This window comes from Schistocerca americana, chromosome 2, assembly GCF_021461395.2.
Source record: "Schistocerca americana isolate TAMUIC-IGC-003095 chromosome 2, iqSchAmer2.1, whole genome shotgun sequence".
In the NCBI taxonomy this organism is placed as follows: Eukaryota; Metazoa; Arthropoda; class Insecta; order Orthoptera; family Acrididae; genus Schistocerca; species Schistocerca americana.
This window is the reverse complement of record NC_060120.1, coordinates 350,593,880-350,615,665: the sequence shown is the minus strand read 5'-3', so window position 1 is coordinate 350,615,665 and position 21,786 is coordinate 350,593,880. Positions and strand designations below refer to the sequence as shown.

At 43.6% G+C, this 21,786-nt stretch overlaps 1 protein-coding gene across 1 annotated transcript in view; it reads right to left on the bottom strand.

Moving 5' to 3' along the window:
* Positions 1–21,786, bottom strand: part of LOC124594005 (calcitonin gene-related peptide type 1 receptor-like) — a 261,421-nt gene that overhangs the window by 125,347 nt on the left and 114,288 nt on the right. The window contains exon 3 of the mRNA XM_047132356.1: positions 5,559–5,685. Within this exon, the coding sequence (XP_046988312.1) occupies positions 5,559–5,685 (127 nt within the window). The remainder of the gene's footprint in view (positions 1–5,558; positions 5,686–21,786) is intronic.

The window sequence follows — 21,786 nt, the reverse complement described above, 5'->3', positions numbered from 1 at the left end:
CTGAGTGTTTTTAGATCAGATCCTCAGGTGCAAACCTTTTTATTTTCAATTTTTGCGTTGCTTATAATGCAAATAGACCGCAGTAATGCTCGGTATATTGTATTTGTTAGAATTTCATAGAAAACAAACGAAAATTTTCGACTGAGGATTCAGAAACGGTCGATGAGAATGCAGCAAAATATTAGAATGTCGCCATTATTTTATCAAAACCTAGGAAGCTTACAACAGCCTTACACAATTTTTTATTTTTATTTTTTGTACTGATTTGATGCAGCCCTAGGTGCAGGAGAACAAATTTATTCTTTTGATTAGCTTGTGAGGAGGAGAAACAAATTCACCGTTATAAGGCGAGATTTTTCAAGACAAAGAACGATGATTGTCACCTTGGAGTACTAAAGTGATTCCTCCCAAACACACTCCGCTACTGCAGCCCTGAGAGGTCTTCTTTCATCATCAGGTAAAGAATTTGATCAAAAAGCGTCAGAACTGTTCTTATCTCATAGAGACAGTAAAAGAAATAACTTCCCGAGGAGACTGCATAAAAATAGTGTTCATTGTGCATCACCAGCTATCCTCGCCAATGTTCGGTGAAGTGAAGCGTTACGCGTGGTATGCTGCCAAATTGTACGGTTGGAGAGAACCTTTTAGGAAAATAAACAAAGTTCGTTTTTCAATGGAAATTAAAAGAAAACTATGTAGTTATAAAAATGCGTCATGTGCAAGATGCTCAGGAATTATTTACTCCCCCTGTTTTTACGATAAGTGTCAACCCAGCACATGTAAGTCACCAACGGTACACTAATGAAAGTATCGAATTGTTAGTAAGATGTTATTGTGTAGGCCTTAGAGTCCCTTCACTGAAATTTCTTTGCCATCCGGAGTTTTCGTTTGCCTTTTCTTTTCACGCCTTTATGAAAATATTAATAAACATAATAATTGAATATTATTTCAGTTTATTTGCAGTGTAACGCAAAAACTGAAAATAAAAAAAAAAAATTTCTGCATATGGACTCGACCAGCGATCGTAATCATAAATGGCTCAAAACTCAACTGACCCGTGCTGAAGATGCTATATATATGATTCCTTTACACATGGTAATGGTTGGCTTACTGTAGCCGTCATACGAGGTGGTACAGGAGTTCCTAATGTTCCTAGCCTTGAAAGTTTTGTAGACAGAGACATTATTGCCTACCGTACCTATCATATTGGAGAACTTGCAAATAAAGACTTTGGTAAATCTGTTTATATGTCCCCTTCCCCATTGTCATTGTATACACGTAATAGGAGAAAAATATCTGTAAATGAGTCTGTATTTATTTGGATTAAAGGTAAAGGAGTATGTGAATATGTAAAGTTTGTTGGAGATTGTACTCTGTATGTATATTCCGACCGCTTGACCATCTGGAGCTCTTGCTGTCATAAATGTCAATTTATTAGGGTGTTTACTGATAGCTTCTTATGTTTTAGCATGCTTGAGGTTGGTTTTCTAAAAAATTTTAATGTAATTAGTTATTAATAAATGTTTGTAAACATCCAACCTGCTCTATTTCGATTTACCCGTAAAATAAATCGTTTTGGGCAAAATGAACGGCAAGTCTGGTTTTCTATTTTTGGATCTGGCAACCTTGAGACGTCAGGTTTCTGTGCAGCAATGGTCTTGATATAATGATAATACCACAAACCTAACGCTGATTTTAGTTACAGGGTTTCCAGAGTTTGAAGATTACAGGGGCAAATGATACAACAGAAGAGCTGCATGCACATTTTATTAAGATTTTTACGCCGCGTTTTATCCGGATACTGTGTGTATCGGATCGTTTTGTACCCGAATTTTACTGTATTTACGGAAACCATGGACGGTGGATTGCCGAATCCGAGGCCACTCCGGAAACTACTGCATAATTTTACTCTGTGGTCTGTTGGAGGTTATTACCGGGCGAGGTGGCGCAGCGGTTAGCATACTGGGCTGCGTTCGGGAGGATGACTGTTCAAATCCCCGTCCGGCTAGCCAGACTTACGGCATGGCCAATTTCCTTCCCCGTCCTTCCGTAATCCGGGCTGGCGCTTCGCCTCTAATGACCTCTATGTCGACCGGACGCTAAACTCGATTATCGTCCTTCTTTCCTTGGAGGGTATTACGGCGGTCTAGCTCGCGCAGGAGAAAAGTAGCTTACAGGATATTCATTCCACACACTTTTAAATATTACACATCTGCCTATGGGGTACAATAATTTTGTTAGTCATGGCTCTTCAGACAGATTTGATATAGTCCCCTCTCGTACTCTTTCTTAGTATCTTGTGCAAATTCTCTCATCTCTACAAACCTATTGCACCAAATATCTTTCGTAATCTTGCTTGTAATCAAATTGGATGCTTATGAAAATTGTCTCAGCTATGCGACTGGATTCGTGACTCCCTGCCACAGATGTCACAGTTGACAGTAATTGATGGAAAGTCATCGAGTAAAACAGAAATGATTTCTGGCGTTCCCCCAAGGTAGTGTTACAGACCCCCTGCTGTTCCTTATCTACACTCCTGGAAATGGAAAAAAGAACACATTGACACCGGTGTGTCAGACCCACCATACTTCCTCCGAACACTGCGAGAGGGCTGTACAAGCAATGATCACACGCACGGCACAGCGGACACACCAGGAACCGCGGTGTTGGCCGTCGAATGGCGCTAGCTGCGCACCATTTGTGCACCGCCGCCGTCAGTGTCAGCCAGTTTGCCGTGGCATACGGAGCTCCATCGCAGTCTTTAACACTGGTAGCATGCCGCGACAGCGTGGACGTGAACCGTATGTGCAGTTGACGGACTTTGAGCGAGGGCGTATAGTGGGCATGCGGGAGGCCGGGTGGACGTACCGCCGAATTGCTCAACACGTGGGGCGTGAGGTCTCCACAGTACATCGATGTTGTCGCCAGTGGTCGGCGGAAGGTGCACGTGCCCGTCGACCTGGGACCGGACCGCAGCGACGCACGGATGCACGCCAAGACCGTAGGATCCTACGCAGTGCCGTAGGGGACCGCACCGCCACTTCCCAGCAAATGAGGGACACTGTTGCTCCTGGGGTATCGGCGAGGACCATTCGCAACCGTCTCCATGAAGCTGGGCTACGGCCCCGCACACCGTTAGGCCGTCTTCCGCTCACGCCCCAACATCGTACAGCCCGCCTCCAGTGGTGTCGCGACAGGCGTGAATGGAGGGACGAATGGAGACGTGTCGTCTTCAGCGATAAGAGTCGCTTCTGCCTTGATGCCAATGATGGTCGTATGCGTGTTTGGCGCCGTGCAGGTGAGCGCCACAATCAGGACTGCATACGACCGAGGCACACAGGGCCAACACCCGGCATCATGGTGTGGGGAGCGATCTCCTACACTGGCCGTACACCACTGGTGATCGTCGAGGGGACACTGAATAGTGCACGGTACATCCAAACCGTCATCGAACCCATCGTTCTACCATTCCTAGACCGGCAAGGGAACTTGCTGTTCCAGCAGGACAATGCACGTCCGCATGTATCCCGTGCCACCCAACGTGCTCTAGAAGGTGTAAGTCAACTACCCTGGCCAGCAGGATCTCCGGATCTGTCCCCCATTGAGCATGTTTGGGACTGGATGAAGCGTCGTCTCACGCGGTCTGCACGTCCAGCACGAACGCTGGTCCAATTGAGGCGCCAGGTGGAAATGGCATGGCAAGCCGTTCCACAGGACTACATCCAGCATCTCTACGATCGTCTCCACGGGAGAATAGCAGCCTGCATTGCTGCGAAAGGTGGATATACACTGTACTAGTGCCGACATTGTGCATGCTCTGTTGCCTGTGTCTATGCGCCTGTGGTTCTGTCAGTGTGATCATGTGATGTATCTGACCCCAGGAATGTGTCAATAAAGTTTCCCCTTCCTGGGACAATGAATTCACGGTGTTCTTATTTCAATTTCCAGGAGTGTATTTAAACGATTTAGGAGACAATTTGAGCAGCCGTCTCATGTTGTTTGCAGCTCATACTGTCATTTATAATCTACTAAGGTCACTCTAGTAAAGTCATCAGAAGTTCAAAACCAACAGCAAAACGATTTAGATAAGATATCTGTGTGATGCAAACATTGGCAACTGACCTAAATAATGAAAAGTGTGAAGTCATTCACATGAGTGCTAATAGGAATGCATTAAAGTTCGATTTCACGATAAATAAATCACATCTACAGGCCGTAAACTTAAATTCTGCTGAATACCTAGGAATTACAATTACGAACAGCTTAAATTGGAAAGAATACTTAGAAAATGTGGGGAAGGTGAATCAAAGACTGCGTTTTATTGGCAGAATACTTTGAAAATGTAACAGCCCTACTAAGGAGACTGCCTGCACTATGCTTGTCCGTCCTGGCTTAGAATACTGCTGCCCGGTATGGGATCCTTACCATGTATGGTTAACTGAGTGCATCGAGAAAGTTCAAAGAAGGGGAGAGAGTGTCAAGGACATGATAAAAGATTTGGGGTGGACGTCATTAAAACAAAGATGTTTCTCGTTGCGGTGGGGTCTTTTCACGACATTTCAGTCACCAACGTTTTCCTCTGAATGCGAAAATATTTTGTTGACGCCAACCTACTTAGACAGAGACGATCACCATAATAAAATTAGGGAAATCAGAGCTCGCACGGAACTACATAGGTGTTCGTTTCTTCCGCACGCTGTTCGAGAGTGGAATAATAGAGAATTATTGTGAAGCTGGATCGATGAACCCTCTGCCTGGCACTTAAGTTCAAATGGTTCAAATGGCTCTGAGCACTATGGGACTTAACATCTATGGTCATCAGTCCCCTAGAACTTAGAACTACTTAAACCTAACTAACCTAAGGACAGCACACAACACCCAGCCATCACGAGGCAGAGAAAATCCCTGACCCCGCCGGGAATCGAACCCGGGAACCCGGGCGTGGGAAGCGAGAACGCTACTGCACGACCGGCACTTAAGTGTGACTTGCAGAGTAGCCATGTAGATGTAGATGTATTTCTCGCCCATTCATTGTTTCCTTATTCTGATTCGAGTGCTTTCTCGACACAATCTTTTTAGGCCTACCTATCCCCTGATTTTTTAGTTAGATATTCCGTTAACATGTCCTTCCCTTTAGTGACGGTTAACGAATAGTGCTCTGGTACCTCTTCATTTCCTATGCTGTTAGTTCTCTTGTGGGAATGGAAGCATTTGTTTGGTCGGTAGAGAAGATGTCACGAAAACGGACTGTTCAAATGCTGAGATACGGAATTCGCCTAGAATCATGTAATGTAACGCTTCTCTTCCCCTCTCTATTCCTATCCTCCTTTAAATATCTGCCACGTTTTTAAAAAAAATAGGCAAATTTGTCAATGCGCCCGTTAAAGATATATAACGAATAATGCTTCTAATGTACCATGTGGTACATGTTTGAATAATTTTGTGACTTAACATCGGCGTATTATGCGACGCCGAGCGGCAAAGTTAGCTGCCCCGCCAAGTTTGGCAGGGATTTACACGGGCGGCGCAGCGTGGCGTAGCGTCGTGGCGTGGCTCACCGAGTTTTCGCTGACTACGGCCGGGTCCCCGACGACCCTGCGGTACCAGACGATCCAGCCCAGGTTGTTGGCCGCGAACGACAGGAACAGCTGCACGTGGATGGCGATGCGCGTGCACTTCAGGGAGCTGCAACAACCCAACGAAGTGACGTCACAGCCAGACAAGCTATGCGCGAGGTTGCGTCGTAAATTAGACTTTACGTAGTCAACAAGCTAACTCAGGCCGGAGGCTGCTGGGAATTTTTTTTGTAAATTTATGGTAAGGTCGTATGGGACCAAACTGCTTAGGTAATCGGTCACTAAGCTTACACACTACTTAATCTAACTTAAACTAACTTATACTATGAACAACACACACGCCATGCCCCGAGAGAAGACTCGAACTCGAACCTCGAACCTCCGACGGGGATGGGGCGGGGGGTGGACCGAACCTCCGACGGGGGTGTGGGGGGTGGGGTGGACCGCTGGGAAACACATTCTTCTTGTTTACAATAAAACTAGAAATTAACACGTAACACTTGCGACACTTGCGTCAGCATCATTTACCTTGGTTAGTGATATGCGTCAGTCCATTGCTCATGACCCATTCATAACTGCTTTAAAGTCATTATCATTTAAATTGAAGTTGGAGAGGGGAGAAAATGGAGGAAAGGAACTATTGATGTGAGCTGCATCGGGACTTCATGCAGAATCAGAGGCGACAAGTGAAAATGTATGCCAGACGAGGATTCGAAACAGAGATCTCGTGCTTACTAGGCAATTGCGTTAGCCACTGCTCCACCCGGACACAGTGCTCACAGCAATTGCGCGGAATATTTCGGCACACTCTCGTCCGCCCCACATAGCGCCACCTATCCTCAGTTCCCATCCGTGCTCTCCATGCCCGCTGCTTTGAGATTCCCGCAGGAGGTCGAACGTACTTGTACAGCTGCACTGAAGGTGGTTGATTTATTACCCACCGAGACGACGAATTATGTATATGCGTGGTTCTGTTCTTTCGCATACGTCCGAAAGAAGAGACACCACACATTCATATACAGGGTGTTACAAAAAGGTACGGCCAAACTTTGAGGAAACGTTCCTCACACACAAATAAGTAAAAGATGTTACGTGGACATGTGTCCAGAAACGCTTAATTTCCACGTTGGAGCTCATTTTAGTTTCGTCCACCTACGCTCAATGGAGCACGTTATCATGATTTCATGCGGGATACTCTACCTGTGCTGCTAGAACATGTGCCTTTACAAGTACGACACAACATGTGGTTCATGCAGGATGGAGCTCCTGCACATTTCAGCCGAAGTGTTCGTACGCTTATCAACAACAGATTCGGTGACCGATGGATTGGTAGAGGCGGACCAATTCCATGGCCTCCACGCTCTCCTGACCTCAACCCTCTTGACTTTCATTTATGGGGGCATTTGAAAGCTCTTGTCTACGCAACCCCGGTACCAAATGTAGAGAGTCTTCGTGCTCGTATTGTGGACGGCTGTGATACTATAAGCCATTCTACAGGGCTGCATCAGCGCATCAGGGATTCCATTCGACGGAGGGTGGATGCATGTATGCTCGTTAACGGAGGACATTTTGAACATTTCCTGTAACAAGTGTTTGAAGTCACGCTGGTACGTTCTGTTGCTGTGTGTTTCCATTCCATGATTAATGTGATTTGAACAGAAGTAATAAAATGAGCTCTAACATGGAAAGTAAGCGTTTCCGGACACATGTCCACATAACATATTTTCTTTCTTTGTGTGTGAGGAATGTTTCCTGAAAGTTTGGCCGTACCTTTTTGTAACACCCTGTAAAGTCGTTACTATCTAAATTCTATTCCCATCTATTTGTAAAATATTTAATGCTTGTAACAAGTAACGGCAATGATTGCCAGGATTAAACTGTATGCTTCTATATTACTTCCTATCTTTACTAATGAGCGTTTTGCTTGTGGCACGAGGCGTGTTTTTTAAGTAAGTACCGTTTTGAAATTTAAAAAAAGACGTGCTAAGATATCTCAGTAATTGTATTTTTACATGAAATCCTGTACCTTAATCTACTTTCCTACATAATTTCCGTCAATATTGAGGCACTTGTCATAACGTTGTACCAGTTTTTGAATACCATCCTCATAGAAATCTGCCTCCTGACTTGTTAACCACTGCATCACCATTGTTTTGACTTCGTAATCGTCTTGAAGACGCTGACCGCCCAGGTGTTTCTTCAAGTGCAGGAAACAGATGGTAGTCACTGGGCGCAAGATCAGGACTGTACGGAGGATGATCTAGAGTTTTCCATCGAAAACATGTGATGAGATCTTTGGTCTGTTCGCCACATGCGGACGGGCATTTTGTTGCAGCAAAACGATGCCCTTGCTCAACTTCCATGAACTGTTGCTTTGATTCTGGTGTGACGTAGGCCACCCATGTTTCATCGCCCGTAACAGTTTGGCTTAAGAAATCATCACCGTCGTTGTGGTACCGCTCAAGGAAAGTCAATGCAATGTCTAAACGTTTGGTTTTGTGCACATCCGTCAACATTTTCGGTATCCAACGTGCATACAGTTTTCGGTAATTCAAGTGCTCGGTCACAATGCCATACAAAACACTGCGAGAAACATTAGGAAAGTCATCCCGCAAGGAGGAAATCGTAAAGCCTCTGTTTTCTCTCACCATATTGTCCACTTCCTGCACCAAACTTTCATTAACGACCGAAGGAGGCCCACTCCTTGTTCATCACGCATATTTGTGCTGCCATCTTTAAATGGTCTCACCCACTTTCTTACTATTCCATTACTCATAACGTTTTCTCCGTAATCTGCACAGATCTCGCGATAAATATCGATCGCTTTTAGGTCTTTAGCACTAAGAAATCTTATAACAGCCCGTACTTCACAGTCGCCGGGACTCACGATTATCGGAGGCATCTTAAACACTCAGTACACAGCGTAAACAAGAAAGAATCAGACTGTAATGGCGTCAGTGCGCAGATTAAGGTGCAGTCCTTCCTGTAAAAATAAAATTATTGAGATATATTAGCACGTCTCTCTTTAATTTCAAAACGGTACTTACTTAAAATACACGCCTCGTATTAACTGTAATTTAGGTGGAGAGCAATGACTTGGTGTCCGGTCAGGTCCACCTGGGAGTTTTCACTTGGTTTTCAGAGAGAAAGAGATTAGTGTGGAACAAAGCGTCTAATAGTGACAGGTGCACGCTACAACCCAAGCATTGACCAGGGGTGTGACTGCTACGTTCTGTCAGTTTTTCGCATATACATATACAGAAGGCGTATAACATAGTGTAGCAAAAATCTGTCACCTTGCCTCCCTTTCAGAATCTTAGTTTTTATAAGTAATGCCATCTGGCAAAGTCAAATTTGAAAGGAACTTTGTTTTTCAGTCACATGTGGCCTTCCAAGAATGCTGTGCGGGGAAACTCAGTAACAAACTGGCATCTGTGCAATTCATGAACCGCTGCACTGCACTGTGGACGGGAATCAGGAGTTCTTCTTTCTTGTGGCTGCTGTCATGCAGGGGGTGAACACTGTCTTGTCTAATGAGTTTCAATATGGCTCCTCATTGGTTAATATTAAAAAAGACCTGCAGAAAAGGGAAGTTAGGCCACCAGTATCCGAGAAATGCAGATGTGGAGATTAATGTACTGGCTGAAATAGGAAACTTAACTGAAGAATAAAAGTGCAACTAGTTCTTGTCAATGTGAGGCACATACGCCACACTCTGTCACTGTGGGCCGGCGATGGTAAGTGGATAGCTGGCTTCGGCCCTGTGGCTAAGCAATGTCCCCGCAATATCCTTTCTTTCAGGAGTGCTAGTTCTGCAAGGTTCGCAGGAGAGCTTCTGTAAAAGCTTGGAAGGCAGGAGACGAGGTACTGGCAGAAGTGAAGTTGTGAGGCCGGGGCGTGAGACGTGCTTGGGTTGCTCAGTTGGTAGAGCACTTGCCCGCGAAAGGCAAAGGTCCCGAGTACGAGTCTCGGTCCGGCACACAGTTTTAATCTGCCAGGAGGTTTTTGTATGTATGTGTTGTTTGTTAAGCGGGGACCTAGAAACGACGGAGAGGCTCCGTCCCCGCCGCAGCCGCAGTGGTCCACAACCCCACGACGACTACCGCAGTCCACTTCACCCTTCCGCCGCCCCACACGGAACCCAGGTTTATTGTGTGGTTTGGCCCCCGGTAGACACCCCCCCCCTCCCCCCCCAGGGAACGTCTCACACCAGGCGAGTGTAACCCTACCTTTGCGTGGTAGAGTAATGGTCGTGTACACGTACGCGGAGAACTTGTTTGCGCAGCAATCGCCGACATAGTTTAACTGAGGCGGCATAAGGGGAACCAGCCCGCATTCGTCAATGGCAGATGGAAAACCACCTAAAATCCATCCACAGACTGGCCGGTTCACCGGACCTCGACACAAATCCGCCGGACGGATTCGTGACGGGAACCAGGCGCTCCTTCCTGCCCAGAAAGCCGTGCGTTAGACCGCTCGGCCAACTGGGCGGGCAGATATCATCTGACTCATGTCAGTGAATGAACTAGACTTGATTTCCAGGTATAATTTAGGAAGGTGAGGTTCTGTTCAGGAAACATCTCCAATGGCTTATTCAACCAATACAGCTGCTGTCTTGTTATATTTAAAAGAGTAACTCCTATCATTGTAGCTGGTAAACCAAATGTTGATCCCATAAGATCAAATATGGATTCTTTAACTAACAACCCACTGCCTCCTATCTCTGTCTCACTCCCATGAGCTTCTCTTGTTTATAACAACTTGCCACTACTATCACATCATCGTACACTGCGTATACTTTCTGTAGACCCATACACTGGAAGTACGGCTTCAGTTCCGTCACCTCCTTTTGTCATGGCTGAACCTCTTGCCCCTGGACAATTGCATGACACATGCAGTTCCTCTCACTTGGATCTCGTGAGTACCACATTTGGTGACCATCCCATTTTGGCTTTGTATGTAGCTCTCTCTCTCTTACTATCATTACTTCACACCGATACCGATCTTCCACTATTGGTAAAACACTAGCTCTTTTTCTTCACAAACTTCCCCACTGTTTCAACCCTTACTGAACAGATGAGTACCATGTAAAATCTAGACAAAGTTTTATTGTCCACCACTATTACCTTCACCAACACGTACAACTATGCACTATCTGTTCCCACTTCCACTGCTGCTCCGTTATAACAGAAAGGCAGGGTCTGACTGTTAGGCTCTGCTATTAACTGCAGTTCGCTTGGCAGATCTTTGTGTACCTTTGTCAGTCCTTTAGGATGCTGCTTGGATGACGACAGAATGAGACTCAATTGCCCATGCAGTAGCTGACGAACGGATTTTTGCAAGCTCATAAATCCACTCTTACGTCTCAATTACTGTCTTGTACTGATTGGAAAAGTCTTCTCATATCCAATCGTCGTGATTGAACTGCTCTAAACGTTTGTTTTAGTGGGCTAGTGCGTGTTGTTCATCACAGTCCTCTCCCGACTCATAATTCATGAGGCATGCTACTCTACAATTGCCCTATTTCCTTCGGGAAACTCTCCTGTGACTTGCGTTATCCTGTTCATATCACTCACATCGTTTGAATCTGCTGTCGCAAATGTTGTCTTGAGTAGCCTTTATTCTGCATCCTCGCTGAATAGCAACCTGAGGAAAGGGTCCATCGCCGGCCGGTGTGGCCAAGCGGTTCTAGGCGCGTCAGCCTGGAACCGCGAGACCGCTACGGCCGCAGGTTCGAATCCTGCCTCGGGCATGGATGTGTGTGATGTCTTTAGGTTAGTTAGGTTTAAGTAGTTCAAAGTTCTAGGGGACTGATGACCTCAGATGTTAAGTCCCATAGTGCTCAGAGCCATTTGAACCATTTGAAAGGGTCCATCATCATCCCCCCCCCCCCCAAAGCGTACTGCCTGTGATCAGCATCTCCCTCACAATAAAGATAATTCTGATAATTCTTTCCATAAGACATACATGTGATCCTACCCAAAATTACTTTAACAATCAACACAACAAAAGTCTTGAGAATAATAAAACATACAACATATTAACCGCCTCACTGGCCTTAAGGGGTGCAGTATACGATAGGCATCGTCATCTGCGTACTGTTGCTTATTCTTCCGCTCCTTATTTTTTGCTCTCTTCTTTGGTTCTACCGATATTCGCTCTGGTATCGATTCTGGGGCACCTTTGAATGGTCTATGCGTCAGACATGTATGACTGCTGACATTGTTGCAATTGTAGCTCCATATTTACAGGTGATGTGGTTTAAGTCACTTTCTATGGGCCCTGGTATTGTGTCACAAACTTTTTTGTTTTCTCTTTCAGAGTATATGGTCTTGACATCACCAACTGACCCAACTTGTATTGGCACAAATTTCGCATGCATTTCACTGCCTCCTCTTGACTCTCAAATGCCTCGGTGTTTGCTTTTTGGTCCCTCTTGCAAATTTATCACACAGTTCTCTCAAAATCTAGCACTGCCTCTTAGTTCTCGTTCCATTGCTGTTTAATCACCTCGAATGGCGCTGGCATCTTTTTACCATATAACTCCTTGAATGACGAAAAGCCTATATTGGTACGTATCTTAGAATTATACACACTCATATGTGTGAAATACGTTTTCCAGAAATATACACTACTGGCCATTAAAATTCCTACACCACGAAGGTGACGTGCCACAGAAGCGACATTTAGCCGATAGGAAGAAGATGCTGTGATATGCAAATGATTAGCTTTTCGGAGCATTCACACAAGGTTGGCGCTGGTGGCGACACGTACAACGTGCTGACATGAGGAAAGTTTCCAACCGATTTTTCATACACAAACAGCAGTTGACCGGCTTTGCCTGGTGAAACGTTGTTGTAATGCCTCGTGTAACGAGAAGAAATGCGTATCATCACGTTTCCGACTTTGATAAAGGTCGGATTGTAGCCTATCGCGATTGCGGTTTATCGTATAGCGACATTGCTGCTCGCGTTGGTCGAGATCCAATGACCGTTAGCAGAATATGGAATCGGTGGGTTCAGGAGGGTAATACGGATTGCCGTGCTGGATCCCAACGGTTTCGTATCACTAGCAGTCGAGATGACGGGCATCTTATCCGCATGGCTGTAACGGATCGTGCAGCCACGTCTCGATCCCTGAGTCAACGGATGGGGACGTTTGCAAGACAACAACCATCTGCACGAACAGTTCGACGACGTTTGCAGCAGCATGGACTATCAGCTTGGAGACCATGGCTGCGGTTACGCTTGACGCTGCATCACAGACGGGAGCGCTTGCGCTGGTGTAATCAACGACGAACCTGGGTGCACGAATGGCAAAACGTCACTTTCTCGGATGAATCCAGGTTCTGTTTACAGCATCATGATGGTAGAATCCGTGTTTGGCGACATCGCGGTGAACGCACATTGGAAGCGTGTATTCGTCATCGCCATACTGGCGTATCACCCGGCGTGATGGTATGGGGTACCAATGGTTACACGTCTCGGTCACCTCTTGTTCGCAACGACGACACTTTGAACAGTGGACGTAACATTTCAGATGTGTTACGACCCGTGGGTCTACCCTTCATTCGATCCCTGCGAAACCCTACATTTCAGCAGGATAATGCAAGACCACATGTTGCAGGTCCTGTACGTGCCTTTCTGGATACAGAACATGTTCGACTGCTGTCCTGGCCAGCACGTTCTCCAGATCTCTCACCAACTGAAAACGTGTGGTCAATGGCGGCCGAGTAACTGGCTCGTTACAATACGCCAGTCACTACTCTTGATGAACTGTGGTATCGTGTTGAAGCTGCATGGGTAGCTGTACCTGTACACGCCATCCAAGTTTTGTTTGACCCAATGCCCAGGCGTATCAAGGCCGTTATTACGCCCAGAGGTGGTTTTCTGGGTACTGATTTCTCAGGATCTATGCACCCAAATTGCGTGAAAATGTAATCCCATGTCAGTTCTAGTATAATATATCTGTCCAGTGAATACCCGTTTATCATCTGCATTTCTTCTTGGTGTAGCAATTTTAATGGCCAGTAGTGTATATTTATCAGTCCGTATAATGGAAGTTGACGTAGTAACTCAACATCCTCCTGGTCTTTCAATAAATCTGTCCCATCCTTCTGTCTGACTGAGGATGATGTGGGCTATTTCTTAATTGCTTCACTCCCAGCAAACGATACAACTCTTTCATCAGGTCCAATATGAAGTTTGTCTCTCGACCTGTTATTATTGTCTCTAGCGCCCCAAAATTCAACACCCTTCCACTCACCAATGTTTGCGTGACTGTGACTGCTTGCTGGCCCTGCATCAGCACCATCTCGATGTAACGAGAGAAATGATCTGTTATCATAAGCACAAATCGATTCCCTGCTGGAGTTCAGTGAAACAGTCTTAACATATCTATGACAATAAACCAAAACAGTTCTGTAACTTTCGACAACCACTTGTACAGTATTTGATTTCAACTTAAATCTACACATTGCTCACAGTGCACACAATTCCTGGCGTACTCATGAACATCACTTTTTCTTCCTTTCTATCGTTCTTTCTCTGCCACACTCTGATTTATTGCTCTGCGCCCTCCATGGCCAGACGAAACATGATCATGCATCACTTAAGCACCTCTTCCCTTAGCTTCACTGGTAAGACCACTAGTTATCTCAGTGTTGTTTCTTTATACAACATGTTACACATACTCAACAGCTGCTGCTTACTGTACTGCATACATTCTCCATTAGTACTCTGTGATGCTTGCCATTTAGCAGACTTCTGACCTAAGGCTTGTACCAATGCCATTTTCTTGCTTTGTGCATCCGCATTCCAATGTTTCTCTCCAAGTTCATGAATTAATTCACACTCAAATTCACTGCGTTTCAAAGCCCATCTTGTCAGCCTACTGAATGGGTCCATCAAACCTAGCAACCACTTCAAAGCAGCATGATCAGTGACAACTTTAAACTTTCTCAGACAAATTTAAGACTGGAAGTATATTACTCCATCATCAGGGTAAGCATCTCCTTCTCTGTAGCTGAATAATTTCTCTTGGCTCCATTCAGCTGTTTCAGTACAAAAGCAATATGATGGTATTTTATGGCTCAAAATGCACCCGAGACAATGGTTTGATGCATCACCTGATAGTATAAATTCCTTATGAAAATTCGGGAACACCGTTATTAGACTTAACGTCAATACTTCCTTTAACTTGACAAATGCTTTCTGACACTCCTTACACGACACAAATTTGATACTCTTTCTCAGCAATTGTATAAGCAGTTGTGCTACCTCTGTGAATCTTCTCACGAATTTTCTACAATAATTCACAATGACCAAGAAGGAGTGTTATTATTTGCTTGTCCCTGATACTGGAAACTCTTGTACAACCTGTATCACTTTCAGGTCAGTTCTCACACAACCCTTAATAATACCATGGTCAAAGTAATTCACGTGTTCCAACACAAAATGATACGTTTCAGTACTCAATGTTAAATGTAAAGCCCACAATTTCCTGATCACTTATTTCAGTCACTGCCTATGTTGTTGCATGTCTCTTGAAAAAACGGTTATGTCATCCAAATACACTAAACATTTATGAGGATTTAATCCATTCAATACTCCATCTAACAAATGATGAAATGTTGCTGGTGCATCTTTCAAAGCAAATAACCTTCTTCTACACTGATGATGTTCCAAAGGTACCGTACTAAAAACGCAATCTTTGGTCTGTCCTCTAGAATCACTTCCAACTGATCGTACCTGCTTTTCAGATCCATTGTCAAGAAATACCAGCACTGCTTAAGATTATCAATACTTCTGTGGTTTTTGGGGTGGGGTAAGTATCAATAGTCGCCTTACTGTTCAAACTGTGGTAGCTGCAGCAGAGTCGATACTTTCTTGAACTGTCTGTAGACTTTTGTGGTATGAATTCCTATTCCTGCCCCCACGGGCTAGTTGCCTATTGATAAAATCTTCTAAGACTGGTTGCAGGGAATGTGGTATTCTATACTTTTCTGGTACACCAGCACTTCATACTCCTTAGGAAGCCTGTGACGCATCACGGGTGACGCAGAAAATGGCCCCTGTGGAAAAAAAAAGTTGAAACTCTAACAACAGTTATTGGATGGGAACCTTCTCTGTTCCCATCAAATGCTTAACTTTCTCATACAATGTAATCTCAGTGGCATTATGTGCCATTTCGTAGCTCACATCTTCCGTGCAGCAATCTTCCTCTTCCGGCATTACTAATGTTGCCACCAATGTTCACTTCAACAACTTAACCTACTGTGTGCCAAAAGTATCCACATTTACAGATATTACCTGCCTCCATCCTTTTCCTGTATGTATACAACACAATACACTCTACAAGTCAGGCTCCACACTGAACCACACTGAGTTCCCAATGCCATGCAACACACAGTTATGCTTGCGATTTAACTGGATTGCCTAATATGACAGATGCTCCTCGTAACAGGTCAACTTTTAAGACGGCTTCTTGTAGTTGGAATGTCTTCCTACTAAGTTCCACCACACATAGTCAAAGGCCAGTCATGGCATGAAGCTGATGCATAAAGTCAAACACTAGAATCATGCTGTAGCCGTTACTTACGTGAGGCACCACTTCTACACACGGCCTAAACCAGGCTGCCTCCAAATGAAAATTCATTATTAGTGACCATATATCGGTATCATTCACCTCAAGCGAATTACAATAAGGAGGGGTCCCATTGCCTCCCACCCACTAAATCTCTCGAGGCCAACACAGGAGCCCCTGTGTCCAATAGAAACTTAAACCTTTTCCCATCTATTACACCTAATATGACACTTTCTGCTTCAGCATTTGTGTTTCCTGCATTTGATTTTACTGGGAACGCCTTCTGGAGGTTCTGGGGTTCCTTTTTGGGTTTAATAGATGCTTATTGCTATGAAGTGCACCCCTATGTTATTTCCGTAATACTGATGATGGTTCGTACCACATCTGTTGTTATTCCCATTACACTACTGCTAATGATTCATACCACCCGTATTGTTCCGTAGCAGTGTCACTACCTCCGCACATGCCCCGTGTGTTCACAATTAAAGGATTTTACATTTGACATAAACGCGCTTCATCCGTCCCTTACCCCCATTGAAATATCAATTTCTTCAAATTGAATTGTTAGCTTGACATTTGAAGGGAGATACTTATGTGAAAACATTGAGTGCCCTTATGTGAAAGCGTTGAGGGCCCTTTGGTTGGTTGCCCGTACCAATACTTGTTTGAGTTAGCTGTTGACGAGGAGCACTGAAGGGATAGCACACCAAGTCGGAAATGAGTGACTGTATTCACCACTAAATAGACCTAATCTCAATAGAAATTGATCATAGACAGTTACAGAAAAAGCAATAACATTTTTAGAATCAGGAAAATGAGAAGAGAGTGAGGATGAAAACGCGCCTATGATCAAGCAAGTAGCTTTTAAATTATTCAGAATCAAAGGCTTTACAGTTAACATGAACATGAAAAATTAATACGCCCCGATGCCATGTGCGATTTTCTAAAAAAAATAATTGTCCACGAATAGAGCTCGTGGAGTTCTATCACAACATTCTAGAAGAATGTAATAAAATATTATATGTATTTAAACTACATGCCAGAATATGCTTTCCAAGCATAAAACCACAAATTTTACTGCAAATAATTAATAATATAATAAAACTTGTAGCGGCATATCAATTTAAACTTAAGTATTTGTATATAAATGTATTTGGTTCTGTATCATTCTGATTTATTGAGGACAAACTAGCGTAAAGTATAATTATTACAAAACTTTGACTATTGAGCAAACTAATGAACTCATAAAAAATAAAAAATAAAAGACAATAGTGGAAAGCTGAAGAAATTCCCATTTTATTCGATACATCGCACGTATGTATAGGATAAGACTGATAATCTGAAGTTTGTTTGGAAAACGCTTGTGTGCAAATTTTTGTAACAATAGTGCGAGAGCATAAAAGGTGGCAGCCATCTTGTCCGGGGTCATTCGTTTCCTAGAGCTGGAGGAGTGAAGACGTGGTCTATGAGAGGCGGTTGGGTCACGTTTCGTAGTGTTCAGAAATTTTACAAGTAGTGGGCTTGAGATATTCGAGGCGAATTCTACTGTCGTATAGTCGTGTTGACTTAGGAAGACTGTGGCGAGTTTACAGTGTGTGGATCTAAAATAATTCACTCGAGATTAAAAGAATTGTTCACTGAAATATTTTCGCGAGTTTGTGTTTTGGACTTGTGATTTCTAGTGATTAGCCAAAGCGGAACTCTAAATCTGAACACACGGGACTAAAGTCAGAATATTTTTCAATAATTTATCGGAACTAGTCATACTTCTCTCGTCTTTTAATTTAAAACCGTTGACGCTTTTGTTACGTTGGTTCTAATTACTAAGGAATAAATCGATTTATTCATCTCAAAGCCTTTGTTAGGTGTAAACATTATTATCTACCACATAGTAAAATCCTCCCTGCCTATTTTTCATTATTGAATAGCATAATCCTTCCTGCCTATTTTTCATTATTAAGCTATTGCATGGCTAATCATCAGGGTATCGTGACTAATGCTATAGCTGACCCTTAGACATTACACGTAGCCAAATAATTGACACTAGCCACGCGTTCTGAAACCCTCGAAACTGTTTAAACCCGTATACCTTTATCTTACTTTTTGTTTCACATAGCTCAGTCTCATATGGTTGGTCTCCTCCGTGATCAACAGTTTTTAAAGAAGTACAGGGTTTGGCGAAAAATATGGAAACACCAAAAATACAACATATTACCATGCTTAATACGGTGTGGGAAAACCGTTCCCATTTAAAACTGCTCCCAGTCGTCTCGGAATGGAAAAATACATAACCTCTATGGCTTTCAAGGAAATCTTATACCATTCATCAAGCAAAGTAAAGGCAAGATCAAGTAAGCTAATGAAGGTAGACAGCGATCACGCACGCTTCTCCACAAACTAGACCACAAAGGCTGAATAAAATTTCTGGTAAGTGGCCAGCGGAGATGCAGTATTTAATCCACGTACTAACCAGCCTTGGACGATGTGAGCTGTGTGAATAGTGCCCCTGTCTTCCTGGAACGCAGCATCACCGTTGGCGAACAAAACATTGTACTGTGGAAGGAGCTGGTCAGGCTAAAGGGTCACATAATAATTGATAGTAGTGCAACTTCGGACAGTAACCATGGGATCTATAGAATACTACGCTCTGGCTGCCCATACCATCACCGAAGTCCCGCCATGTTTCACTCCTGGGACGTAAACTCGGACAGATGTCGGAAAAAGTATGAAACAAGGCTCACCCGAACAAATGAAGTCTTCCATTACCCCACAATCCAGGTTTTATGCCTTCTGCACAACGTTTTCCTATTACGAGCATTCACATCACTGATCAGCGGTTTTGGAATTCCAGACTGCGCTGCGGTTGCCTGCTGCTGGAGCTCCCTTAGTGTTGTCTTGGTGCTGACAGGGTTCGCGAGTCCGAAATTCAGTTCTGTAGTGACTCTTAAGCTGTAATCCCCTTATTTTTCGTCACAATCCTCTTCAGTGACTGTCCGTTACGATCACTCAACATACAGTTTCGTCCGCCTTGTGTTTTTCCGCTTTCCCTGTATGCAGTATAAATCTTCGAAACGGTGCTTCCCGAAACATGATACATTTAGGCTCCCTTGGCTACGGAAGCAGCCACAATACGAGCATAAACAATTTGCGCACGTATGAACTGACTTAGCATCGACATAATGCACTCACAACACGCAACACTGTGTCTGACACGACTGATACATGCAACGACTGAGGTCTTTAGACAGGTGCCTTTCGTGGTCAAAAACCACTGCGCAGCCTGCAGTCTTCGCAAGCATCTGCATTTATGCTCAAGCATGCCGGTGCTACCAAGTTTTTATCCAACCCCTGTAACTCATCGTACAGTCACCACCTGCAAACAAAGAAAAAGTTAAGTAACATTATTATTTTCGAGGTAACGATTGAAATTTGATGTCTACTTTTTCTGATGCTGAGGGAATCAAATTAGAAAATGAGACACTTAAAGTAGTAAAGGAGTTTTGCTATTTGGGGAGCAAAATAACTGATGGTGGTCGAAGTAGAGAGGATATAAAATGTAGACTGGCAATGGCAGGGAAAGCGTTTCTGAAGAAGAGAAATTTGTTAACATCGAGTATAGGTTTAAATGTCAGGAAGTCGTTTCTGAAAGTATTTGTATGGAGTGTAGCCATGTATGGAAGTGAAACATGGACGATAAATAGTTTGGACAAGAAGAGAATAGAAGCTTTCGAAATGTGGTGCTACAGAAGAATGCTGAAGATTAGATGGGTAGATCGTATAACTAATGAGGAGGTATTGAATAGAATTGGGGAGAAGAGGAGCTTGTGGCACAATTTGACTAGAAGAAGGGATCGGTTGGTAGGACATGTTCTGAGTCATCGAGGGATCACCAATTTAGTACTGGAGGGCAGCGTGGAGGGTAAAAATCGTAGAGGGAGACCAAGAGATGAATACACTAAGCAGATTCAGTAAGTATTGGGAGATGAAGAAGCTTGCACAGGATAGATTAGCATGGAGAGCTGCATCAAACCAGTCTCAGGACTGAAGACCACAACAACAACAACTTTTTCTGCTACGTAATTGCTGATTTTTATAATGAAAGCTTCTCAAAAAATAGTCTGCGTACTTTGTTTTCTCCCATTAATGTCATTTTACATAATTTTGGAGACGTACAATATTTGTTTACGTTTTCTGTACGTTAATGACGACGCACAAATAATGAGTATGGACTTTATATGCGCCATAACCGTGACGTTTGTAAATGTAAAAAATAATCGCCAACAGGTTTCGGGGAAATCAGTAATAGACGTTGAAAGAGCCCACGTTAATTGCTCACGTACATGAGAGAACTACGATCTAATACGCAACACACAGAAATAATGCTGTTTCCAGCGGACACGTGACGCTTAAGCAATTTGTTTGCACATACAGGAATGCACCTCTCCAGCCAAGAGGTCATCTCATCTGACTGCTAAGCGGAGCGTTCGGGTTCCATTTCCTGGACTGCCAGAGATTTTTGCTTGGTTGGAAAAATGAAATTAGAGGGCACTGCAATCAGCCTCTTGAGGCCAATTACACTTTTTAGATATGAAGTAGCGGGTCCAAGATGCGAAAAGCAGAAAGCCAGGTAGATCAGTGTCCTGACACGGTGCCCCCCCCCCCCCCCCCATAATGCAATCAAATAAAGCCATTTGCCAAGGGATGTAAACGGCCGGTCATCAATGCGTGATAAATTATGTCTTTCCAAAAATCATCAGCTGATTTTTCCAAATGCTCTCTCCCTAAACTACAATATAACGGTGTGTTCAAGGGGTGCCAGGCGATGGTAAATGTAAATAAAAGACAGAAAAAAATCTAAGCTTTCTCTCAGTAGGTCCACATAGAAATTAATCTGAAAAAAAAAAACATTCTGCAGCGTCTTGACTCAGACCATAGATCGTGACAACACAAGTCGCGGAATAATTCAAATTAATAGCCTGCCATATTTCGCCTCCTTTTATTTTGTAATTTCATATGGAATAAAAATCTATCCTAACTCGTCTCATAGATACAAAGTTTCGATTGCACAAAGAACTGCGCTTCTTCATGCCCATCTTGTGTATGCCTCTTTAAAGAGTTGTTTGTTGTAACAACAGCTGTACAGTACCCATACTCCCTTGGAAATTTTTTTGTATCAGAATCATCACAATTCAGAATGAAGAGCAATGTTCACAATTAGAAAGCAAGACAAACAATGGTATCCTGCTTTAAAATTCGTTTCGGTTTGAAGAATTAGTAAATTACGGTTGAGAAAGAGCTTTAGTCAACAGCCTGACAGATACCAGAGTCAACTTTAGACCAAAATGAAAACGTTTGTTCTTGACGTCGACGAATTTACGTTTAGAAAACCTTTTATACATAGGATGATCAGGCTTAACTATTTCTCTTAGTCATTTTCTGAACCATTTCAGATTTGGTATTCTGTTTTCACCCAAATGAATTACGAGGGCATGCTGAAAAGCAATGACTCAACATTTTTTATGTGAAAAATCTTCACGAGTTTTAAATAAAACATGCATTACAATCAGTCTACATCTGTATTCTTCATCTGTACGTATTTCCAGACCTCTGCCACTAGAGGTCTCTG